Source organism: Calonectris borealis, chromosome 33, assembly GCF_964195595.1.
Source record: "Calonectris borealis chromosome 33, bCalBor7.hap1.2, whole genome shotgun sequence".
Classification (NCBI taxonomy): domain Eukaryota; kingdom Metazoa; phylum Chordata; class Aves; order Procellariiformes; family Procellariidae; genus Calonectris; species Calonectris borealis.
Genome location: NC_134344.1, coordinates 805,440 through 830,516, shown reverse-complemented (window position 1 = coordinate 830,516; position 25,077 = coordinate 805,440). Strand labels below are relative to the sequence as shown.

The 25,077-nt window shown below is 50.0% G+C and overlaps 3 protein-coding genes across 4 annotated transcripts in view; all 3 read left to right on the top strand.

Annotated features, from left to right (window-relative positions):
• Positions 1-25,077, top strand: part of LOC142074149 (uncharacterized) — a 158,577-nt gene that overhangs the window by 130,255 nt on the left and 3,245 nt on the right. Inside the window, exon 7 of one of the 2 annotated variants that reach the window (XM_075134623.1) lies at positions 21,432-22,034. In XM_075134623.1, coding sequence (XP_074990724.1) covers positions 21,432-22,034 — 603 coding nt within the window. Of the gene's footprint in view, positions 1-21,431; positions 22,035-24,813; positions 25,016-25,077 lie in introns of those variants that run through there. The other variant, XM_075134621.1, reaches the window with a different exon arrangement.
• LOC142074114 (uncharacterized) lies at positions 17-14,245 on the top strand. The gene is made up of 36 exons (XM_075134562.1): positions 17-119; positions 548-568; positions 870-890; positions 1,191-1,211; positions 1,411-1,431; positions 1,554-1,574; positions 2,013-2,033; positions 2,579-2,599; positions 2,692-2,712; positions 2,998-3,018; positions 3,641-3,661; positions 3,759-3,779; positions 3,901-3,921; positions 4,260-4,280; positions 4,763-4,783; positions 5,357-5,377; positions 5,655-5,675; positions 6,161-6,181; positions 6,466-6,486; positions 6,780-6,803; positions 7,111-7,131; positions 7,419-7,439; positions 7,542-7,562; positions 7,899-7,919; positions 8,186-8,206; positions 8,467-8,487; positions 8,771-8,791; positions 9,205-9,225; positions 9,520-9,540; positions 9,656-9,676; positions 9,811-9,831; positions 9,942-9,962; positions 10,374-10,394; positions 10,904-10,924; positions 11,022-11,042; positions 11,280-14,245. Exons 1-36 carry the CDS (start codon positions 17-19, stop codon positions 11,789-11,791), a joined length of 1,332 nt encoding a protein of 443 aa, XP_074990663.1. The 3' UTR covers positions 11,792-14,245.
• LOC142074167 (E3 ubiquitin-protein ligase TRIM7-like) lies at positions 14,235-18,252 on the top strand. The gene is made up of 8 exons (XM_075134657.1): positions 14,235-14,304; positions 15,004-15,459; positions 15,912-16,007; positions 16,088-16,318; positions 16,439-16,461; positions 16,865-16,980; positions 17,134-17,193; positions 17,507-18,252. The coding sequence occupies exons 2-8, from the start codon at positions 15,049-15,051 to the stop codon at positions 18,019-18,021; spliced, it is 1,452 nt and encodes a 483-aa protein (XP_074990758.1). The 5' UTR covers positions 14,235-14,304; positions 15,004-15,048; the 3' UTR covers positions 18,022-18,252.

The following is a 25,077-nucleotide window of genomic DNA, read 5'->3' as shown; positions in this document are numbered from 1 at the left end:
AATTTGGAGGTGGAGGATGATGCGAGGTTCACCACCGTGGCGGAGAGCTGGCGAGCGCTCTCTGACCATCGACGTTTCCTCTTTATTTTCTCTTTTAGAGGAACGCGACAGAAAAATCAGTAAGTGTCGTTTTTCTTTTCTGGTAGAAGTAAAAGCCTCGGGCGATGCCGGGTCACCCCGAGGGCGCCCGTGTGTTTTGGATCCAGTTATTAAATTATTTTTTGAATATGTGGGAGGTTTTGGGTTTGCACCAAGCTGCGGAATTTGGGCTTTTTGGCTACGTGTCGCCTCTAATCTATCTCACGTCTCAAGGCAGCCCCGTTCCCCTCATTCCCATCGGTGCCGAAGATGCAGGGACCGATTTATTACCCGTCATATAAAGCTGTTGTCGGCAATCTCTTCCCTGTTCTTAATTACCAGCTCGTTGGTCTCGTTAGCGTCAGCACGGTGCAGTTATATTATAACTTGTCAAAGGCAGCCCGGTGGTGCTCACAGAGAAATAAAGGTCAATTTAAAGCTAATATTCATTTATTTCTTTTGCTTTAAGCCAAGCTTACATCAGACCTGGGTAAGAAGTTTTATTTCCTTAAAATGAAAATTATCCTTAATTATGCAGAAGTGCTGGGTATAAAAAATTTTTTAAAAAGAGAAGATTTTCTGTTTTCATCTGCTTTAGAAATGGGGGGCTTATAGGGGGATTTCTTCCTTAACGAACCTTATTTTTAAAATAATATAGGGGAAGGTGTCTGGGGCATAAAATTTCCGTCGGGTTTGGGTTTCATGGTGTGAAGACAGCGGGAGGGGGTGGGTGCGGGAGGAGTTGCTTTGCATTTCTCTGTATTTATTGATTATTTCTTGGGTTTTTTTAGGCGAATGCGATGCAAAAATCAGTAAGTGCGATTCCTCTGTGGATGGAGCAGGTGGAGCATTCGTGCCTGCTGTTTTATCTCTGGAGATGGGAGCGGAGAGGGGGTTTCCTGCTGAAAACCTTAGGATTTCTTTTTGTAGATTGAGTGCCGTTCGTAACGGCGTCATTTCAAAGTATAATGATCAGTATAAAGGCAATATTGGGGGGAAAAAAGCAATATTGCTAATCTGAGAGCTCTAGGGGTGCTATAGACCCAACACACAGAAAAGAAGGAAATATTTAATAATCATTTTCCTGCTTTTTATTCTCCTTTTCTTTCCAGAGGAACGTGATAGAAAAATTAGTAAGTGTCATTCTTCATTGTGCTTTTGGGGTAAAAAAACCCTTGTTTGGGGGGAGGGGGAGCCTCTCGCATGCCCTGTCCTTGAAAAGTGGCAAATAACTTTCCCCCCCCCCCCCCCTAAGTTTCAGCCCGGGCTTCTGCATTTCCCACAGAGAAAAACCACCCAAATAAACACAAATATTATTTTTTCTCTTTGCAGCCAAGCTCGCAGCAGAAATACGTAAGTCCTTTTCTTTCTTTTTGAAACAAAAACGATGCTTTGGGGCTTAGAAACCTCTTTTCTAGGGTCAATTTTTGACGCTTTACTTGAACTAATACCTTTTTCTTTTTCTCGTTTCAAAGGTAGACTCACTGCGCTGCTTGGTAAGTCTCGTTTTTGTACAGAACCTCCTGTGAGGGTTGTTTTAATTAAATCTTTGCGTGATTTTATGCAATTAGTTGGAGGAACCTCTGGAGGTCCTTGGTCCAACCTCCTGGTCCTCACCAGGGCTCGTACCAAGGGGAGACCACGTTCCCTGGGGACAGCCTCAGCTGGACGTCTCCAGTTTTTCCCCAGACCGGGTCGGGTGTTTCTGTTGTTCCTTCCAAAAACGTGAACTGAACGTGCAGATTTTGGGGTTTTTTTTTAATAAAATATAATTAGAAAAATGAGCAAAATCAGCTTTGCAGCAGGAAGTCTTTGAGCTTTGGCTTCAGGACCTGTTGTCCTGGGGGAAGAGGGCAGTGCCGTGTAAAAAAAAAAAAAGAAAACCAACCAAAAAAAATGCTGGATTTTATTCTTCCTCTTTCTTTTTCATTCAGGGGACCGAGACTCGAGGCTTCGTAAGTGATGTTCTCCTCCTGACGCATACAATCTTGGTCTAAAGGTGGATCTTCCGCAACAGGCTGGTGTGTTTCCAAAAGCGTCTCTCCTCCTGGGCACCGGTTTTCTCGGTTTTCCTGCATTTCTGAATTCAATCCCTTCCATCGCTCCTAATTGGATGTGTTGCCAGAACCAGTGGTTCCCCTCACTTGTTTTATCCACTATTATAATATATGCTATTCACTGTTAGAATATATTCACTGTTAGAATATATTCACTGTTAGAATATATTCTATTTTCTATTTTCTATTCTCTATTCTAATATATTCTCTATTCTAATATATTCTCTATTCTAATATATTCTCTATAATATATTATATTCACTATTGCATTTTTTTAGTTTATTTTATACTATCAGACTATCCTTTTTTATTACCTATTTTATACTATACATTATTATTTTCTAAAACACTACGTAAGCTCAAACCAGAGAATTATTTACACTGTGTCCAGAGAGGAGAGAGAAACATCTATTTAAAATAAACTTCTATTTCTCTCTCTTTAGGGAAACTCACTGCAGAACTTGGTAAGTAATTTTTTTTCCTGTATTATGGGGGAAATTGGGAGAAAGGGACTGAGAACTGATCGGTATCTGTCTTTTTTTTTTTTTTTTTTTAGCAAAGTGTGATGCAACGATTAGTAAGTGACATTTCCTCCTCGCACACCTGAGGTTTGGTTGGTGTTTCAGCGTTGAAGGGATGCTGGAATTTCTGAATTAGACTAAATTTGGGTCGTGAGAAGAAATGATCCTTTGGATTTCAAGGGCTGGGGGAGCCTGAAGCCAAAGTTCCAGGGGAAAAAGGAGAATACGATGGGGGGAAACTCCCGAGGGAAGAGCTGAGATGGGCTGGAGAGGTGGAGGTTTGACTCACGTTGCGGCGTTTGGGAAATCTAACAGGAACTAATGTTATTTTCTGCTTTAAGGAATATTTACGGTGGAGCTCGGTAAGTCCATTTCCTTCCTTTTGCGTTTTTTATTAAATTTTAAAAACTTTTAAATTGCAAGAAAAAATTAAATTGCAAGAAAAAATTAAATTGCAAGAAAAAATTAAATTGCAAGAAAAAATTAAATTGCAAGAAAAAATTAAATTGCAAGAAAAAATTAAATTGCAAAGAAGTTATTAAATTGCAATTAGAAAAATGCAATTCTAAAAACAAAACCCGAACTTATTTCTGCCTGTTTCCCTGTGTTTCATCTACCTGGTGAAAAAAAGCATCTTAAAGGCAGTAGTAGAGAAACTTGAAACCCCAAAATACTTACAAACAGGGATAACGTGGGCTAGAACAAAAATCATCTTGTATTCCGAATTATGCAAACAGAGATAAAGATGTAACGTGTGAAAGGCAGAAGCCTCGAGAAATAACACACGGTTGTTTTTTCACTTATTTTTAGGAGAGCGGCATACAAAAATAGGTAGGTTTTATGTTCCTCTGCCCAGCAAATGAATTTCTCAGGAGGAAATCAGACTCGGAAATCGCCATCCGTTCCTGTGTATTTACAGGAAAATAAAAAAGCCTTGCCTTAAAACTAACTCTTTTTTTTTTTCCTTTTCCCCTCTTTTTTCAGGTGAACTTACTGCAGACGTCGGTAAGTCATTTTCCCATTAATCTTGATTTAGGTGGAAATGATACATGAAGACGGGCACTGAGCGACGTAATAATCCTTTATTTCTGTTTATTTTTAGGGGACTGCAATAGAAAACTTCGTAAGTGCCTTTTTTTAATTGTGAGAATTAACCCTGAGAATTTTGTCATCTATTATGTCATCGAGAAAAGAGGAACATCATGAAATTCCTGTTTTGTTTTGTTTTTTTTCTCTATTTTAAGGGAAACACGTGGCAGAACTTGGTAAGGAATTTCCCTGCTTTGCTCAAAATGGATTTTTTTTTTTTTTTGCAGTTATCTCTGCATATCTGAAGTTTTTAAGGGGGTAATTTCTATTTTAATCAAGTTTAGCAGTATGTGTGTAAAACCCAAGATAAATAGATTATATGATAGATTATATGATAGATTATATGATAGATTATATGATAGATTATATGATAGATTTTCCACAAAATATAATTTCCAAGCAATATTACAGATGGAAAAACAGGCTCCAGAATAAACCCTCGGCAGAGCTTGACTTCAACGCTTGTAGAACGCAACTACACGCTAATTTATTTTTATTTCTTTATCATTTTTAGAGGAACGGGACGTGAAAATCCGTAAGTATCACCCTGCTTTGCACGCCACGTGGCCGGGCTCGGTGTTGTCCCGGCAGCTCGTTTGCTATTTTTATGGATGAGCTCATAGGCAACACGAGCTTGTAACTGCCCAGGGGGAAGGGAATAAATATAAAATTTCGGCTGCAGAAAGCAACAACCAAATCTGCAGAGCAGAAAAACCCGAGTGACAACCAATATTTGCTTTTTTTGCCAGATAGGGCATTTTCTTTCCTCCCATAAAAACCCATTTGGACGCTTATTTCATCGTATTTGGATTTGCGGGGTTGCTTGAGTTTGTGTTTCACCTGCAAATATGAATTTAGCCGAGGCCACATGCGTTTTTAAGCAGAAGGCAGCAATGGTAGTAAAAAGAACAAAATCATGTAAAGACCCAAAAAGCTGTTCTGATAGTATAAGGACACGATGCGAAGACAGAAGTGGTGGTTCCTTGTTATTTATTCCCATTATTTTTTTTCTTTTAGGGGAAAATGAAGCGGAGATAAGTAAGTGTCATGTTCCATACTCCATGGTTTGAGGGGGTCTCTTGCTTAACCCAAATGCTGAATGAGCAGTGGGTTTAAAATCCAATAAACAGAACAGAAAAGGGTTTTTTTCCTCCAGAAATTCCCTTCGAAAGCCACATGAATGAGGAAAAACGAGAATTTGCAGCTTGAATGGTCCAGGCTGTTTCAGTTCCTTGCTAAAGAGTAAAAGTGAATGGAAAAGGGAAGGGAAAAAAAAAAAAATCATGGTTTTCCCATGACCCTCTCGTGGGATGGGGTTGGGGCTGCCCATGGGACCCCGAATTCTGCTGCTTTGGGCTCAGCCAGGGAACAACCCCAGCGCGTCCAAGACCTTTTTTTACCTATATTATGTATAAATTATATCTATATTTTATAATATATAGTTATATTATTAATTATATAGTATAAATGTATATCATTTATGTTATGAATATGATTATAACAATAATAATAATTTTATATTGTAAGTATATGGGTATAAATTGCATAATATATATAATTCTGGTGTTAAAAAGCTCTGCTTCGAGCTAATATGTCTTTCTTTGCTTTAAGGGCGCCTTTCTGAGCTGCTCGGTAAGTGCATTCCTTACCCTCCCCGTCAGTAAATTCAGCGTGCAGACAGCGCAGATGCTGCCCCGGGTGATTTGGGTGCACCGACGGCTTTTTCGTCCCTTTTAGCAGAAATACTGCTACGTCAGAGGCAGCTGTAATTTATCAAAATGTAATTTGGAAAAAATAACAGCTAGGAAACGCCAGAGCGCTGAAGTCAAGGCTTTGAGAGAGGTGCTTTAGTGAAACTCTGCAGGAAAAAATGGTAATAGTAATAATTTTTATTCTTTTCTGTTTGCAGAGGACCGAGATTCGGAAGTTCGTAAGTCTATTTGTGCGTCTCGGAGAAGTGAATCCTCCGCGGGAGGCGGGATCCGCTAAAATGAGTTGTGCTGGTGCTCGCTTTCACCAAAGATGTATGTTCGATTTAATAATGAATTCAAAAATATACCTATATTTGGAGAAAATACTCCATGAAATACATCAGGTCTTAGAGGAAAATGTCCTGGAGATCTGATTCTCTCTCCTAAATTACTGTAAGAGTTTCTGTTCCTTTTTATTCGCGAGATTTTTCTCTCGGAGATTTTTTTCCTCACCCTTCCTTGCAGCCACGTCCACAAAATTTTGGAGCCTCCTTCCACAAGTGCCCTTAATGCAAAGAAAAGGAGAAATATCCAGAGTTGCCTGTGCGTAACCAGTGCTTTTTTGCTAAGCTGGCTGACTTCTGCAGAGCTCGTGTGTAGTAAAAATCTAAAGCTGGAGAAAAACAGGGTTTATTAATTTCTCTTTTTCCTGTTTTATTTTTAGGAAAACGGGATGCTGTCATTAGTAAGTGTCATTCTTGTTTTCTGAGAAACGCGATCCCTGGGGATGCTTGGGGGTCACCAGCAGGATGATGTTGCTGCTACTGTTTTGGCTTAGTATTTTGGTCAAAATACTAAATTAAATTTAATTAAGTAAAAAAAAAAAAATAAAAATTGAATTACGAGGCATGAGAGTATCTGCCCGTGTTAGAGGATTTGCTTACCTTGAGTTCCCCCCGCCAAGACCCTCTCGCATCCGTAGGAAGGAAATGCACTGATTGGAACAAATTTTATTTTCTCCTTTTTAAGGAAAATTGACGGAAGAGCTTGGTAAGCCGTTTTGATTCCTTTCACAAAACTGATTTGGGATTTTTTGGTGGGTTTTTTGCTTTTTCTCATAATTCGGGTTGGCTGGTTTATAGAGTTTTTGAGGTAACTGTAGAAGCAGGTGGATAAAGGGCTAGCGCAGATGACTCTTTAAAATAAAATAATAACAGATAACAGTGACGCACAGAAAAAAAAGCAACGGAATAGAAATGAGCTTGTGTCCTGATAGAAAAATCTGGGCTACAGAAGGAAAAATCTGTGTTTCACCTTTTCTTTTTCTCTTTTCGTTTTGTTAGAGGAATTAAAGGATCGGGAAGCGGGTAAGTGATATTTTTCTTCCCCTTCTAAAAATTTAGAAAGTTCAAGGGAGTTTGTAATTATATATTTTATAATATATTAATATTTATAATATATTGTTTATTTTATTATTTGTGTATGTGTGTATATGTATTTTTAAAATGTGTGTGTGTGTTAGTTAAAATCTAATTTAATTATGGGACTGAAACAAAACCGGTAAGAGTCATGACTATTTTTAAAAAGTCTTCTGAGGGGTAGGACATCAGACTCGGATGAGGTGCGTATCTGGGGCTGGCGATGCCAAATTCATTCTTCTCGTTCCTTTTGCAGATGTGTTTTCTGAAGAGCTTGGTAAATCCTTGGTTTTTTCCTTTTAATTTGACAAAAAAGGGATGGATCGAGTTTTGTGGTTATAAATCTTGTTATGTGCACGTTGGGTTGATGTGGCGGGATTCTTTTTTTTTCTTTAAAAAAAAAAAAGGTGGTATTTAATGTAAGTTGCAAACTCATTTCAAATCATAGCAACGAATGCAAATAATACCTGGAAGAGGGATGCCGCTAAAAGGATAGAGGCTAACAAGAATTCTGATTTTTTTTTTCTCTTTTTTTTTTCCCCCCCTCTTTATTTTTGTTGCCAGAGGAGAGTGATCTAGAAAGGGGTAAGCATCATTTTCCTTCCTGCCAAGGCAGGAAAACTTTCGGATTTGAAGGAATCCTCCTTAAGCGCATGATGAAAATTTTCTGTTTTTTCCTCTTTTAAGATGAACTCGCTGAAGAACTTGGTGAGTCGTTTCCTTCCTTTGCCAACAGCAAATAAATACATTTATTTTCACCTTTTCTGTTGAATTTGAGTTTGGTCAGAACTCATTGAGTTTGTGGTCTGTTACCACAACAAACGAATGAAGCAAACGTCAGCAACGTTTAATACTGAAAAATTTAAAAATAAACTGAATTTTACATCATAAGCAGCTTTTTACATTCCTCCACAATTTAATGATAACCGCAAAAAGGGAGGAAATTTGAGGCTTGAATAGTGAATAAGATAATAGTAGAGAAGGAGAAAATACCTGGGGAATAAACAGATTCTAATGGAAATCCCTGTTTTTCTCTCTCTTAAGATGAAGTCACTGAAGAACTTGGTATGTGATTTTTTTTTTTTTTTCTTTTTAACCTTTAACAAAAGCTTTTCTAAAGCTTTCTGAGTTTTCTTTGCTGCCCAGATATTAACTTTAACAGAAGAAGAAATAGAGGCTTAGATGGAGGGAAATGAGAGCCAACACGAAATGAAATTTCAAATAATAACGACTAAGAAGAAGAAGGTGTTTGGGAAGAGTTCTGTCTCTGCTAGAGCATCAACAGATACTTTTAAATCATTTTTAATCTTGTTTTTCTTCCTTGTTTTTAGGGGAACGTGATAAAAAAATAGGTGGGTTTTTGTTCTCCTTTCCGGGTCCTGTTGGGCATATTTGGGTGCTCTGGATGGGTTCGGAGCGGAGGGATGCTGGCTGCGTTATCCCGGTCCCCGGAATAGCCGAGGGAGCTGCTTTTCCACCCCTAAATACCAAATTCCCGCAATATTGGGAGAGTTCATGAGATTTCTGTTGAGATCTCGTATTCTTTCAGCCCCCCCGAGGTACCAGTTGAGGAAAGAAATCCTAATTATTTCATTTAATTCTTTCCTTTCAGAGGAAATCACTGAAGAGCTTGGTAAGTTATTTCTCTTTCCTTTCTCCCTTATTTTTTCCGCCCTTATTTTTTCTGCCCTGTGACTCTTTTACACTGTTTCGAGTTTTGTGTTTTCTTTTGTTATCTCAGTTTAGAAAAAAAAGATCATGGGTAAAGTAAAAATAATAATAACAACAATAACCAACAGTACAGCGTTGCGGGGAAACTGTCAAGTTGCAATTTGTAGGTGATGCAAAACCACAAAAAATTATGGGGGACACCTTTAAGATTTTATTTTTTCCTTTTTTTTTTCCCCCTTTTTCAGCGGAACGGACTGCACGGATCGGTAAGCGTTGTTCTCTCTGCAAGCTTTCTGCCTTTAATAGGATGGGAAAGCATGTGGGGTGCAAAGATTCTCTGAAATAGAGGTCTTTTCCTTTAATTTGAGGTAAAAGGACTGTTCAAAAACTTCACGTCCTTGCATGCTACTTGTTTGCTTCTCTCCGTTCTCCCCGGGCAGCCCAAATGCCCTTCTGAATTACATTTTGGGTAATAAGGAGTTATTTTGGGTTGCTTTTCTGTTGCCGAGGGCTCTCTTCGAGTCAGTGATGCTTAACTCTACTGAGAGCAATTAAAATTCAAAATCCGTAAACGTGTTCTTGAAGAGAAACGTGGAATCCTCCAGCGAACCGTTTAGGGCGTATCTGTAGGGAAAAAAATATTCATAATTAAAACCAGTTTTTCTTTCACTCTTTCTAGGTGAACTCGCTACAGAGCTGGGTAAGTCCTTTTAAAAAAAAAAAATCAAATTTGTGCCCACATCTTATTTGTATTTAGTTTGGGTTTTGGTAGGAGCAAGTCATGACCTTTGCTTTGAGATTAGAAAGTCGATTAGGGGATGGGTTAATCTATATAAAACTAGAGGCAAAATGCAAATTACAATTATAATTCTCGATACGGAACGGAAAAATATCAGATTTATCTCTAGATGATGAACACACACAGCGAAGGGGGGAGTACTTAGGAATAACTTTTTTTTTTTCTCCCCTTTCCTTTCTATTTTTCCTTATTTAGGAGAACGTGATACCAAAATTGGTACGTGTCCGTCTCCTTCCCAAGTCCTATGGAACTCAGTGCACGGAATCATGACTTTTATTTTAATTATAATAACGATAATAATGAAAATCAGTATTTTCTTTTCTCTCTTAAGATGAACTGTCTGCAGAAATCGGTGAGTGTTTTTCTCTGCCTTCCAACAAAACAAATATACACAGTTTATGGTCTGTATTTTGGTATTATTTTTTATATGAAGGAAAAAAATAGATCATAACAACTTTGATTTTTTTTTTTCCTTGTTTTATTTAGAAAAACGCGATAGAAAAATCGGTGAGTATCAGACTTCTTCCCGAGACGTGAACTTTGCGTCTTTGTAAGATCCGTCTGATCACCGTGGCGCGAATCGTAATGGAAACCCTTTCTTTTTTCTCTCTTTTCAGATGAACTCACCGCGGAGCTTGGTAAGTCACTTCGATCGCGGGAAAGAAAGAGACACAAGTCTGTCTTTGCCTCCTATATATTTTTTTTTATTTCTTATGCTTTTTTCTGAGCTGCTTTGGGGAATTTTATGGAAACCTGGGCTAATGGGGATGAAGTAGAAAGCTGCATGCATTGTAATTATATAATATATTATATATAATAACTATATGTTCTTATATATTATCTCTGATAATTCTATTATGTAATTATATATTAATGTTATATATTTTTCTGTTATTAATATCGTTATAGTAATCAAGGCAAACAATAATAATCGCTAGGCACAGAAATATATTTTTGCTTTGGGAGCCAAGAAAGTCTTGGGAAGTCATAACACAAAAAAAAAAAGAAGAGAAATGTGCAGTAACCATTTCTATCGTTTCTCTTTTCAGAGGAATACAAAGCAAAAATGCGTGAGCGTCCTTTTCCTCGCCTTCTGGAGCAGTAAAGCATGTGTGAGGTTTTGGGGGCGTTTCGGAATAGGTGAGCTGTGAGATTTTTGTCTTTGTCACCTCCGTGGACTTCGGCATCGCAGGGATCACCCACAAAAGGTGAAAATATTGGTCGTGACTTCCCAGAGCACCCACGCGCCTTCCTCCCTCTGCAAACCACGCAGGCGATGCCCTCTCATTGCGGTGGAAATTCCTCGTATGACCTATTACGGCTTTTTTTTTCTCTGCGGTGACTTCTGCCTGTTAGTTTAAAGCACCTGTATTTTTTTTCCTGAGGTTTGATCTAAATGACAAGTCACGTTAGAGACAGAAGCCTCAGTGAGGTCTTACTTCACAACGGTTTAGGGGGAAAAAAAAGAAAAAAAAGCACTGTTTTGGAGGAAGGAAGGAAATAAAAAATTAGTATGAGCTGGAGGCATCTTTGGAATAAAAAAACCTCTCATTAAAACTATTTTTTCTTTTCTTTTAAGGAAAATGCATTGAAGAGCACAGTAAGTGCATTTTTCTCCCTTCCGCAAATACCCCTTTGGCTTTTGGATTTAAGTTTACATCGCCGTTAATAATTTATTTTTTATTGTGCATTTTCAGGGAAAGAGGAAGAAAAAATGGGTAAGTAATTTAGAGAAAGATGAGGGGAAAAAAAAAAAAGGGTAAGCAATCTGGTACTCTGGTTCGCTGAACGGTGTCGCGTGTATGATGTTGCACATCAAGTTATCGAGCTACAGAAGGACAAAACACCCTCCTAGATTTCCAAGGAGACACCGGTCCCTGGGCGAAAGGCAGGTTAAATAAGTTTTAATTCTCTTTCTCACCCTCTTTTTTTTTTTTTTTTTATCTCTTCCACAGCAAACGTGACGCTGGACCCGGAGACGGCCCACCCCCGCCTCGTCCTCTCCCAGGATCGGAAGAGCGTGAGGTGGGAATACATGCTGCAGGAGTCTCCCGACGGCCCCGAGCGCTTCGACGCCGATCCTTGCGTCCTGGGTTGCGAAGCCTTCACCTCCGGGAGACACTACTGGGTGGTGGATCTAGCGGAGGGACAGTACTGCGCCGTTGGGGTCAGCAGAGAGTCTCTGCAGAGGAAGGGACCCATCAGCTTTAATCCCGAGGAAGGGATCTGGGCGGTGCAGCAATGGGGCTTTAAGAACCGCGCCCTCACCTCCCCTCCAACCCTCCTTAACCTGCCGCGGGTCCCCAGGAAGATCCGGATCTCTCTAGACTACGAGTGGGGAGAGGTGGCGTTTTTTGACGTGGAGAACAAAATACCGATCTTCACTTTTCCTCCGGCTTCCTTCGCCGGGGAGCGGATCCGGCCGTGGTTCTGGGTGGAGCTGGGCTCGCTCTCTCTGGTCCGGTGACCCTTGCGTTCCGCCTTCGCGTGGAGAGCTCAGCGCTGGCGGTGAGCGGGTGGCTTGAGGGGCAGGAGGAGCGGTGGAAGCACCTTCATCCACCCAGACACCAACAGCTAGGTGGTTAAGAGCAGCAGGATAGAGACCGGGATAGAAATGCTCTCGGGAAGAGCAGCGTCAAGCCTCATCCTCCCCCGTTCCCAATCGGGTGCTCCAACCGTCATCGTGCAAAGCAAAGGCAGCCCGTCCTGCATGTCCTCAACGTAAGGTGGCAGAAGATCTGCCCAGCCTCAACCCTTGGCCCAACGTCTCATAGTTGCAGTTCCAGCGTACAGGAACATCAAATGACCTGCAGAGAGACGTAGGCTCCTCCTTCTTCTGGGAGTCCAGGCTCCCACCAGCATTTTCTCCTCATCAGTTGGTGGTTGACGTGTAGATTTCAACCAGTGGAGCCACTTTTATAGTAGGCGGAGGGAAATAAGCGCTTCTGGTGGGCAACTCATCTCATCCAGACGTAGACATCAAAATAGGTCAGGCAAATCGTGCTTTCCGTGTGCCTCTCTCTCTTCGCCAGCTGCTGGAGGACCCTCTTCGCCAACTGTTGAAGGAGTCTACACTTGGCAGAGATTAAACAACTCTTTGTCCAACCCCCATACAAATTCAGGCCCTTGGCCAGAGAAAGGACGTGGCAAACCCTCCGTGAGTGTCTGCAGAGCTCCCGGGCGCCTGGTCGATGCCGTCAGCTTCGTGCACCAACATCTCCAGAGGTTTCCTCCCCAAATGCTCCAGCCACCGTGCTGCTGGTGAAGGCATTGCTCCCGTAATCCTTTGTACCAGAGCTAGACGCAACCATGTCCTCTGGCAGGACTAAATTTGACCCAAATCTGGCCTTATTCCAGCGGGGTTAGCCAGAGTCCGTGAATTTAGCTCAGCCTTCGGGAGAAGAGATAAGCCTGGATTCAAGACCAAGCTGGCATGATGCCCTCGGGTGAAAATTGGGCCGCCAAACATCCAGACCATATGGATTAAAGGTTTGAAGAGGCTCACACCAGCATGGAGCTCTGCATCATGTTGCCATCCTCCCAGTGAGGAACTGGGAGCTCTAAAACTAGATTCACGGAGGGGCTCAAGCCAGTGCTTGAGATCGGCATGGGGCCAGCCATACTCGAAGGTGGGCGATGAGGGACATCGCTGAAGCCACTAGAGGGGATGGACACCACGGTCTTCACCTTCCACGACATCTCACCGCGCTTTAATAGCACCCATGAATTCCTCTTTAATCCCTGCTTGTTCTTAGCCACCTGTAAAGCCTTGAATCTTGTCTTTTTGCCCCACCGTGGGATGGCCAACTGGTAGTTCCCATCTGACAATAAATCACTTGAGACTCTCCAGAGAATTTGATTTCTTTTTCCAGCTGGTTCAACGTGGAGCCCTCCTGGCCCTCTCCGATGATGCCTGTACGATCTCTCCTTGCAGCACCTTGCCCCGCTTACCTTCCTCAAAATGGGGGATATTTGAGGTAGATCCCACCCTGTCATGCTCTCATCTCCCACCCATGAGCAACAGCCAGAGCATCTCAGGGTCTCAGCCCTGTGGTTTTGGGTTTTTTTCTTCCTGCAGTTCATCGGGCCAGAAACCCTCATTATCGCCCTCGCAACCCACGTTTGTGGTGGCGCTGGCGTAGGGTGGGCAGGAGAAGACCCAAGCAGGGGGAGGAGGGAGGGGAGGGACAGACCGTTCGTGTCCAAGGGCCTCAAGGTGGTAACAGAGCAGCTAAGAAAGCATGCTTGCTGCGGCAGCTCAAAATACCATTCCTTCTGTCAGCAGACAGAGATTGGGGGGGAAATATATGACAATGTAATAATAATTTTGTTTTTAAATCCTCTTTTCTAAGTAACTATCAATGTGAGAAGCACCCCAGAGGAGAAACTGCCCTTCCTCCGCGCTGGAAGTGGCCGCCAGCGACTTCGAAGCGCACGGTTTTGCTATCATGAAAAATTGCAGTCGGGAGGGCATCCCTGTGCTGCCTGTAACCCGCGAAGGCGGCCGACGCCGGGCGAAAAAGCCGCCCAGCTCTTTATTTAAGGCAGCTGGGTGACCACTGTGCTTATTTTTTGGCCAAGGCGGGTGGTGACCCCCCCGGGAGGTGGCTGTGCCTGGATGGTCCCGGCGTTGCGTGGTGGCAGGTCGCCCCATCTGTGCCCGCTAGCCCCAGATATTTTATCCTAGAGCTGAAAACGATGAAGTATTTTTTCGATCCAAGCTTTATCTTGGATTAAAAATCCAAGCTGGGGACACCGATCCGCAGAGCGAGCCTGTCCCTGGCAGGGAGACACCAGCCAGCGCGTTCCTCTCCCTGTTTCCTTAAATAGGGATGATATTTCCCCTCTGTCCTCCGCGTCATCCGACTGGGAGCTCGAACAGCCCCGGGGCGGCCGGAGCCCTGTGGACTAAATCACCCCACGCTTAAAAAAAAAAAAACATAAATATATCTGCAAAGACCTTGTGCCGCTGCCTGACGGGTAAGTGTCTCTTTGGGGGCGGTGGGGGACATCCCGGCAAAGGGAACCGGCAACGTCCCGGCCACCCTGGCACTGCCGAGATGTTTTTCCAAGGATAAAGATGAAGGGTTGTTAAATTTGGGGTTGCTGGTGGTGTGTCCGTGCGGTCGAGGGGGGGGGTCGTGTTGCTAATCCTGCTTTGGGCAGGCTTTCAGGTGCTGCATCTGCTGCATCCGTCGATTACAATTGGTCCCCAATAAAAGGAAAGCAGCAAGAAGACACAAAAGCCGCTTTCCAGCACGGTTTCTTCCACCGCTGGAAGGTTTCTGCATTGGCAAGTGCACCCTCGGGCTTCGGTCCGTGCTCCGAAGGGTGGGAAGCGGACGTGGGGGGCCAGCAGGTCGTGTACCAGCGAGGGAGCAGGTTAGAGCCCGAGCTTTTGGGGACAAAATGCCCGTTCCCACCAGCTGGGAAGGTTGGTTCCTTCTCCTTTGGCCATCCCAGGAGTAGAGACGCCAACCTGAGATGTCAACGCCGAGGGTGCAGACGTCCACGTAGGCGAGACAAACCTCCATGCCCAAGAGATGGATGTCAAAGTCCATGCTAGAGGACAATTCATCCCTTCCTAAAATTAACATCTAAAAGAGATTAGAGCTTCTCTCCGCTGCTCCTCCTTCCTCCACCCATGCTGAGACCTTTTATATGTTCACTCCGCTGCAGGCAGCAAGGGGATGAGGAACAAGCGAGGGTGGAGAAGCTGCTGCCATGGCCTCCGGTTCATCTAGAGCAAGGGAAGGAGGAGAAGAAAGCACCCACCACACCGTCCTGCAGCGTCGGCCAGATCCTGGGCGCCTGGGCTGTGACCCCACCGGCTGCGGAGTCAGCACAGCCCGATCCTGGCCGGAGCGAGGAAGGCTTGGAGATGCCGAGGCAGTCAGCCACCGAAGCCGGCTCAGGAAAGGGAATTTCCAGCCAAAACTGCATTTGGAGCATTTGGAGGAGAAGCTGAAGCTCTTGGATCTGGAAGGAGGCAGAGAGGAGAAGGAGCATCTCTGCTCCTGGCGCAAGTTTGTCTTCAAGGGTGGTGGAAAAGCATCTGGCTCCAGCCGTGACGGACCAAGGGCTCGTAGAGGTCCCACCACAGCCTACGTAGAGGAATCTGCCCAAGAGGACAAGGTCAGGTCCATGACCAAGCTTGGGTTATTCCTCTTCTGAAATTTTTCTGACCACCTTAAGGGATGCTCTGGTTTCTTTGAGCTTCTCGGGATCACAGGCTTCAAGCCAGCTGGAAGTTCTCTGTGATTGTTTTTTCCACCAAGAAAATAAACGGAAATAAGTGGGGAGAGCTAGGAAAAAAAAAAAAACACCCAGACAACTCTTTTAGTTTGGCTAAAAAGGTGAAAATACTCATTTTCAGACTAAACCCTTTGCCCCAAATCAGTCAACGGGTGTTTTCCAATTTATTTCATGTGAGAATGAACCTGGCTCCTCTGTTGTCCTCCCGTGTCTTCTCCACGCTGCAATTTTTTTCCCAATCGGGGGGGGGGGGAGGCGCGAGTGTTTCCAGGCATCCCATCCCTTCCCCGCTCCCCCCTAGATACCCTCCCAAACCATTTTTCTTCTTCCAGGAGCAGATACACAGTGACCTGGAGAAGCTCAAGGAAAAAAGGGAAGAGATTTTGGAATTGAAAATAAGCGGAGAGAGGCGATGCCAGGACTATTTGGTAAGTAGCTGTTGCCATCACCCGGAAAAAATAGAGGACCACCGGTGTGGTCCATGCTGTTGTCTTTCCACGTCCTGCAGACGCAGACGGAGGTCGAGAGGCAGAAGATTGTGTCCGAATTTCGGCAGCTGCGCCGGTTTCTGAAGGACCAGGAGCTCGTCCTCCTGGCCCGGCTGGGAGAACTGGACAGAGAGGTGATGAGGAGGCAGGAGGAAGAGGAGACCAAGATGTCAGGGGAGATTTCACTCCTCGACATCCTGATCTGCGAGATGGAGAAGCTACTTGAGCAACCTGCGAGCAGATTCCTGCAGGTTGGATGCTCTACTGGGCATAGATGGGAGAGGGTCCGCACACAGCATCGCCTCAGCTGGAGTCTTCCCCCAGTTTGGGGATGGGAGACTGAGGCTTTTTTCTCTCTCTTTCTATTCCAGGATGCCCGAAGCACTGTGGACAGGTACGTGCTCTTCCACCACCCACGTCTCAGCGGTGGGGGAAGGCTCACAGGCTCCATCCCCATGGTTTCTGGAACAGAGATGGAAATTTTGGCAGTTCAGGCAGGGCTTGAAGCGAGGCTTGGAGAGGTGTGGAGACAAGAAGGTGCCCCTGAATCCCAGCGTGGGGACACCAGGAGAGAAAGCACCCTAAGAGTGGAAGTCCTCTTGGCCATCAGGGCAACGGGGACCCAAGTGTCCTCCTGTTCAGAGCTGGTTGGCCTCTCTGAGCCTGGGACAGAGGGACATTTTGGGGACAGCCAGAGCTCACCCACCATCCCCAAGTCACCCAGGGTGCAGGGGGAGGAGGGATGGTCCCGGCCATCACGATGAGTCCCATATCTAAGGGGAAAGGTTTGCATCCAGGTGGGAGATGGGCAGCGCTCGGAGGATGATGGAGACCTTCTTGGACCTGGAGCGGAGGCTCCGTGTCATTTCTCGACAAAATGATGTCCTTAGAGAGACGCTGGGGAGATTTCAAGGTACTGTGGACCACGACTGGGTTGATGGGGGGTTATCCCAAACAGCCTGCTGCTGTTTTTCCTCTTTTCCCAGAAAAAACACAATGGGGGCAAGAGCGAGCAGAATTACCGGCTGGAGAGCGTGATGTCCAACTTTTGTTCTTCATCCCCTAGACATTTTGCCATCTGAACTGGAGAAAGAGCAAGGACCATCCCTAGGAGGAGATGGAAAAGGTGAGGCTCTTTGGAGGAGCAGCTGCAAGGGAGGGCGCCGGCAAAGTCGTTTTTAGCTAAAATGGTGCTTAAAATGGCTGGGAAATGAGGGGTTGAGCTCACTTTGGGGTTCCTGAAGACACAAAGGAGCTCTGCCCAGTCCTCCAGCATGAGGCAAGGCTTTCCCGGGCAGGAAGACGTGAAGATGTCTCTGCTCCCAAGACCAGGACATGGGCAGATGTGTGATGTCCTGGCTTGTCCCAGGCAGAGCGGGGCGGCTTTTTTGGGGGGTGATGTCCTCCCCCAACGCCACGTTCTTCTCCATCCCTGGCAGCATTCGTGACTCTGAACCCTGACACCGCCAACGCCCGCCTCGTCGTGTCCCGGGACCGGCGGGGGGTGAGATGGACGGATGCGGGACAGGATCTGCCCATCACCCCCCAGCGATTCGATGCCTCCTGCTGCGTCCTGGGCTGCCGGGGCTTCACGGCGGGGAGACGCTGCTGGGAGGTGGAGGTGGCCAGAGGCCGGAGCTGGGCGCTGGGGGTGGCCCGAAGCTCCATTCCGAGGAAGGGCTGGCTTGAGTTTCGGCCGGAGAAGGGGATCTGGGCGATGGGGCGGTGCGGGAATCGGTACCGCGCCTTCACTTTCCCCATCACCACCTTCCCCGCCACTGGGGAAACTGGGAGGGTGCGGGTGGCTCTGGACTACGGAGGGGGGCAAGTGGCATTTTACCTCGCCGAGGGTGAGGCTCCCATCTTTACGTTCCAAAAAGCCTCCTTCGGGGGGGAGAGCATCTTCCCTTTCTTCTGGGTGGGGAGGGGCTCCCGCCTCCGCCTCCGCCCATGAGCTCCCCTCCCCCGCTTCAGCTTCGGGGTGTGTTTTCTGTTGTGCACCTTTTTAATTATGTTGTAAGAGAATCTCTTCTAGCAGAATTTGCTCCAAAAAAAGGAAAAAAAAAAAAAAAAGTGGAATTTTCTTTCCGTGTTTAACGTTGTCCGGCAGCTCCTGGGTCTGTGGGAAGCGCCAAGCCCTGGGATGGCTCCAAGCTGCCCTCGGTGCCATAGCCCGAAGTTGGGGAACCTGCAAGAGGGGACACTTTAAATCGATATGTCGCGATACCGGCTCCTGCTCCGGCTCGCAGCGGAGCCGGGGGCTGCGGGACGGGATGCTGCGGGGAGCGGGGAGCGGGGGCCGGGGGCGGCCGGGCCCGGCGGGGCACGGGAAGGGGCGGGGGACGCACAGGAAGGGGTTGGGGCTGCGGGAACCGAGGACAAAGCGGAGCCCGGGCGGTCCCGCTGCTCGGAGCCGGGACCGGTGCTCGGAGCCGCGCAGGTAACGGGCGCAGGATGCCCGGGGCTGGGGACGGGACCTCCCCCCCCCCGCTGCACCGATCGCGGGGGGCTACGGGCCCTGCTCCTCCCGGACCCCCCCAGGTCTGGGTATGACCCCCCGGTACCCATACCCTGCTATGGGTGCAGCCCCTCGCACCCCCTGCACCCCTTTTCTTGGGCATGGGCTCCCCCCCGCATGAGGATGGGGCGTTGGGGACAGGAGGGGACATGTCCTCGGCAGGGCTCGGAGGTCCCCAGGGTGACAGGGCACGACTGGGGTGTCCCGACACTTGAAGCCCCCCCCCCATCTTGTCCCCCACAAGCTCCCGGCTGTTGCAGGGCTGCAGGGACACTGCCGGGCTCCTCCCCGATGTCCAAAAATCACAACGAAGCTCCGAGTTTTACATGGTCACCCCCAAACGAGCATCCCTTCCCTTCCTTCTTCCCCTTCCCTTCCTTCTTCCCCCTTCCCTTTCCCCCTTCTCTTCCTTCTTCCCCTTCCCTTCCTTCTTCCCCTTCCCTTCCTTCTTCCCCCTTCCCTTTCCCCCTTCCCTTCCTTCTTCCCCTTCCCTTCCTTCTTCCCCTTCCCTTCCTTCTTCCCCCTTCCCTTCCTTCTTCCCCCTTCCCTTTCCCCCTTCCCTTCCTTCTTCCCCTTCCCTTCCTTCTTCCCCTTCCCTTCCTTCTTCCCCCTTCCCTTTCCCCCTTCCCTTTCCCCCTTCCCTTCCTTCTTCCCCTTCCCTTCCTTCCTCCCCTTCCCTTCCTTCTTCCCCCTTCCCTTCCTTCTTCCCCCTTCCCTTTCCCCCTTCCCTTCCTTCTTCCCCTTCCCTTCCTTCTTCCCCTTCCCTTCCTTCTTCCCCTTCCCTTCCCTTTCCCCCTTCCCTTCCTTCTTCCCCTTCCCTTCCTTCTTCCCCCTTCCCTTCCTTCTTCCCCCTTCCCTTTCCCCCTTCCCTTTCCCCCTTCCCTTCCTTCTTCCCCTTCCCTTCCTTCTTCCCCCTTTCTTTTCCCCCTTCCCCCTTTCTTTTCCCCCTTCCCCCTTTCTTTTCCCCCTTCCCCCTTTCTTTTCCCCCTTCCCCCTTTCTTTTCCCACTTCCCCCTTCCTTCTTCCCCCTTCCTCCTTCTTCCCCCTTCCTCCCTTCCTTTTCCCCCTCCCTCCTTCCCTTCCTCTTCTTTTTTGTTTCCTAGGACTGATGGGCTGCGTTTTACCCCGGAACAGACAAATGTCCTGAAACACCAAAAAAAAAACCAACCAAACCCAACCCCAAGAGATGGAGACCGTGGAACCGCCTCAGGTGGACAACGCGTCAGGGGCTGGGGGGGGGGGTTCGCGCCTTCCTTCGGACACCAGAAAATCGGCCCTTTTTGGGAAAGAAAAGACTAATTGACGGGTGCAAAACCTCGCCCCGGCACAGGCTGCCAGCCCTGGGAAAAGCCCCCTCCACCGCCTCCCATCTGGGCGGGCACGGGCAGGTTGAGGGTTCCCCTTGGGTCCCGCTCGGAGATTTATTTTCAGGTCCGTGAATCTCAGTCTCTTCCTGGGAGGTCCTCGGTTTTCCTTCCCCGACGCCCCCCCGCTCTCCTCGGTTGCTTGGGATGGGCTTGAGCATCTCTGCTTCTTCATCCCGGGGGTTTTTGTTTGTTCTTCTCCCTCTTGGTGGGGCTGCGGCTCCGGCCCCAGGTACTGACGGTCTCTTGCCGCAGGAGCCCGTGACCTTCGAGGAGGTGGCCGTGTATTTCACCCAGGAGCAATGGGCCCTGCTGGACCCGGCGCAGAGGACTCTCTATGTGGACGTCATGCTGGAGAACTACGAGACCGTGGCGTCTCTGGGTAAGGAATTCTGTCCCTTCCAGCGCTGGAGCCAAGAGCTCCTGAAGTTTTGGCTGATGGCTTCTATGTTGCAGATGTTCTCAATGTTCCGATGGTTTCAGCTCTGCAGCGCTCAGGAGCGAGGCAGGCCATCTCCTTGATGCTCCTCCTGGGAGACAGAGCGAGGAGGAACACTGAGGAAAAGCCCTTTTTTCTACTCTTCTGTCTAAATTTTCCAGTGGATGGAAATATCCGTCTTCCCCGCAGGGATCTTTTCCCTTTTCCTGGACTAGCTCCATCCCGACGATTGGTTTTGGGCCAACGTTTGACGTTTGCCTTCTGTGGGGCTTGGGTGGAGGACACACGGTCACCCAGGCACCTGGTGGTCCGGGTGACCCTACCACCATCCTTCCCACCCTGCGTCCCTCAAGAAATTCGAATTTCTTTAACTTTGCGAATTCTCGCCTCCCTCAATGCCGTTACCTCCTGATTTCAGCCGCCGGAAGAGGTTTCCCCGCGGCCGAGCCAGACTTGCTCGCCCAGATGCAAGAGCGAGGAGGGCGCCGGGGCCCCCATCTTCAAGAAATGGAGAAAAAAGAAGCCCTGAGCAGCCGACGCGCAGGTGAGGAGGGGGCGCCTGCGCTCACGACCCCCTCCACCGGCGCACGCTGTTATATCCTACCAAACCCCCCCCAGGATTTTAGCCAAAGCCCGATGGGTCCCTCTAGGAGATGCGGCTCTACTGATCCTGGCTGGAAATCAGAATAAATTTCCTCTCCCTTGATTTTTTTTTTTTTTTTTTTTCCCCTTCTTCCTTCCCTGGGGAACCACGGAAGCAGAGCTGCTGCACCCCCGGCTAATTTTCCTACCTGGTTAATTAACTTTTTCTTCCCTTTGATGTTATTTCTACCTGGCCTGAGAAATAACCCGTCCGGCTTCTCTCTGCCGTCCCAACAGGGATAAGATGGAAAACGGACGGCGGGACGGTTTGCGGAGGAGGCGACGCCGACCCCGGAGAAACCCCCCCCCCGGAGGACCCTGCAGAAAGGCAACGCGCCCGCAACGCGCCCGGACACGAGAACGACCGGAGCAGGGACTTAATGACCCCCCCGAGAGACGAGGCGGGAGAGAAACCTTTCAAGTGCCTGGAATGCGGGAGAAGCTTCGCGCGGAGCTCGGACCTCATCGTCCACCAGCGAACCCACACGGGGGAAAAGCCCTACCAGTGCCCCCAGTGCGGGAGATGCTTCAACAGGAGCTCCAGCCTCGTCACGCACCGCAGGGTGCACACGGGCGAGAAAATGTACGAGTGCCCCGAGTGCGGAAAAAGCTTCACGCGGAGCTCGACGTTGACTTCCCACCGGAGAACCCACACGGGAGAAAAACCCTACCAGTGCCGCGAATGCGGGAAACGTTTCGGCAAAAGGTCGAACCTCCTCAAACACCAACGGCAGCACACCGGAGAGAGACCGTACGGGTGCCGCGACTGCGGGAAAAGCTTCATACAAAGCTCGGATCTCGTCGTCCACCAGCGAACCCATACGGGAGAAAAGCCCTACCAGTGCTCGGAATGCGGGAAACGTTTCAGCGTGCGATCCAAGCTGATCCAACACCGGCGCGTGCACACGGGGGAGAAGCCGTACGCCTGCGGCGAGTGCGGGAAGAGCTTTGGGCAGAGCTCGCACCTTTCCGTGCACCAGAAAACTCACAGGGGGGAGAAATCGGTGCTCCAGGTGTGGAAGGTCATTCGGTGCGAGATCCTGCCTTGTTAAAGAGCGGAAGCGCGGGACGCGGATATCGGGAATATCTGAGAGCGCACGCTTTGCACTTAAACGTCCGATGACGAACGTTTTGTAGGTGCGTTTGCGAAAAGCTCGGAAAATCGTTCGGTGAAAATGAAACTCCATTAATAAATGAGCGGGTCTGCACGCTATTAAATATTTCAGAGGGCGGGTCAAGGAGGCGGCGTTAATTGCTGCGGGTGGGCTCGCGAAGCGCGGTGGCCTTCGTACAACCCCTATGGATCTCGTATGGACACGGGCCAGTTTGTCCCTGGGAGAACCAGCTCCTGGGTGCTCCTCATCGCCTTCCTCGCGACGTTCGGCCGGCTGGCGCGTCTCCTCCCGTGCCGGAAGCCCTCCGAGGGATGCCGGGTAGGGACCCAGGTTTTGGGTTGAAGGAACCAAAGACGAGGAAAGAAAACAAGAAGCCACAGCCCGTGCGTGACTTGGGGGCTGCGGAGGGGGAACAAACCGTGGGTTTCCTGTTGTTCTGCTGCAGGAAGCCTCGGGCGGGCGGCAGGTCTGGGCCGAGGCGCAGCGCGATGCCGGGGCGAGGGTGGGCGAGGGCTCCTTACGTCGGAAACGTCTTGGAGAGACTTTTCTGGAGTCAATCCAAACCAGGATAACGAACGGTGGGGACTTCCCTAGCAGCCGTAGCCCCAGTTTCTCCCCAGTCTGGGGAGGGAAAGAGCCGTCCCAGTATATCCCAATGCCGGGAGCCGCGCTGTGAGGGTTAGAGGAGGAGGCGCTTGCTGTGGGCCGGGTGGGAGGACGGACGCGCTGTCCGAGGGCAAGAACAAAGACCTTGAGGAGCGTTTGGGTTTGCACCACGTGGCTCTTTGTTATTTTCCTCTATATTGCCCCCCCACCCCCAAAAAAAATTCCCAGAAAGCACAAAAGAAGCTCGTTTCCTCCAGTAAAGATCCCTGCCTTTTGCGGTGTCTGTTGCCTCCTGCATCCCTGAACATCTCCAGATGTTTAACTCTACCACGCAGCGAGGTGGAAGGATTTTGACGGCACTGGTGAGACCGCATCTGGGTACTGGGTCCAGTTTGGGGCGCCACGGATGCTCTGAGCAGGGCTACGGGGCTCCAAGCAGGGCGACGGCCACCCTAAAGTCCCCTCTAGCCTCAATTATTCCCCGATTCTGTTCATAGTGACTTCAGGATGACCTCGAATGCTTTTAATCTCCTGGGGTCCCCACCTCCCGCGGTGGCGGTACGTGCGGTGCCGGCCTGCCGCCGGCAGCCGTCCAGGCGCCGAAGACGAGCCAAGGCTTTTGCAGAGGTGACCTCGGCAAATCCAAGTTCTCCGGGTCCGCATCGTGTCGAAGCACCGTGGCGTGGACACCAGACGCTGGGTGAGCACCAGCCCTGCTCGGTAATTTCTGTCCTCGCCCAGCGAAGGGCATAAACCACCCCCCCGCCAGCGCTGCTCAGCCACCACATCCCTTCCGGAGAAATATTAACGAGAAAAAAACACCAAAAACAAAAATTCATTTTTTTAAAAAGCCCCGAATCCCACCCGGGGCTGGTGGTGGCCTCCGGAGACGCCTTCCCCGGCCGCCCCCCAACTTCAGGTCGTGTGGTCCCCCCCCCACCCCCGGGTTTTTCCCCCGCGGATCTCCCGGGCTGCCGCGGCCGGGGATGCGCCGGGAGCCGGCGGCCGGGGCCGGTGCGCAGGAAGGGGCGGGAGCAGCGCGGAGCGGCCGCGGCTGCTGCGGGGGGAGACCGGGGGGGGAGCCGGGGAGGCCGCTGCAGGTAGGAGGGGGGCAGCGCCGGGAGCGGCGCCGGGGGCAGCACCGGGAGCGGCTGGGGGGGCAGCACCGGGGGCAGCACGGGGGGATGCGGAGGGACGGCCGGGGGAGCGCCGGGGATGGCCGGGGGGCAGCACCGGGAGCGGCTGGGGGGGCAGCACCGGGGGCAGCACGGGGGGATGCGGAGGGACGGCCGGGGGAGCACCGGGGATGGCCGGGGGGCAGTACCGGGAGCGGCTGGGGGGACAGCCCCGGGGGCAGCCCCGGGAGCGGCTGGGGGGGGGCAGGCGGGGGAGGACCGGGGATGGCCGGGGCGCAGCACCGGGACCGCGGAGGGGCGGCCGGGGGCAGCACCAGGAGCGGCTGGGGGGGCAGAACCGGAGGTGGCCGGGAGTAGCACCGGGGGCAGCACAGGGGGATGCGGAGGGACGGCCGGGGAAGCGCCGGGGATGGCCGGGGGGCAGTACCGGGACCGCGGAGGGGCGGCCGGGGACGGCACCGGGGACGCCACCGGGGGAGGACCGGAGACAGCCCGGGAGCAGCACCGGGAGCGGCTGGGGGGGCAGCACCGCGGGCAGCACAGGGGCATGCGGAGGGACGGCCGGGGGCAGCACCGGGGGAGGACAAGGGACGGCCGGGGAGCAACACCGGGAGCAGCTGGCGGGGCAGCACCGGGGGCAGCACCGGGGGGCTGCGGAGGGGCGGCGGGGGGAAGACCTGGGACGGCACCGGGGGGCAGCACCGGGACGGTGGAGGGGCGGCCGGGGGCACCACCGGGAGGGTACGGGAGCGGCCGGGGGGGTAGCATGGGGGGCTGCAGAGGGACGGCCAGGGATGGCCGGGAAGCAGCACCGGGAGCGGCTGGGGGGGCAGCACGGGGGGCTGCAGAGGGGCGGCCGGGGGCATTACCGGGGTCAGCTGAGGGGTGGGTGGGAGAAGCACCGGGGGACGGGGGGGCATCACCGGGGGGGCTCTGCCGAGCCTTGCTGGGCGCTTGCTGCCAGCGCAGCCCCTGCGAGTCGCCCCGGGGGGGGGCTCTGCTGATTTCAGCCCTCGGAGCAGGGGTTCCCTTCCCTGAAGCCACCTTGGATGGAGCGAGCCGAGGAGCTGCCGGACCCCGATCCCCGGGGGGGGGAAGAAAGGGAGACCCCGGGAGACCCCCTTGCAGGTGAGGAGCTCATTCCCATGGAAGGAGCACCCCAGCCCCCCCCCTTCACCCTCCCTCAAGCG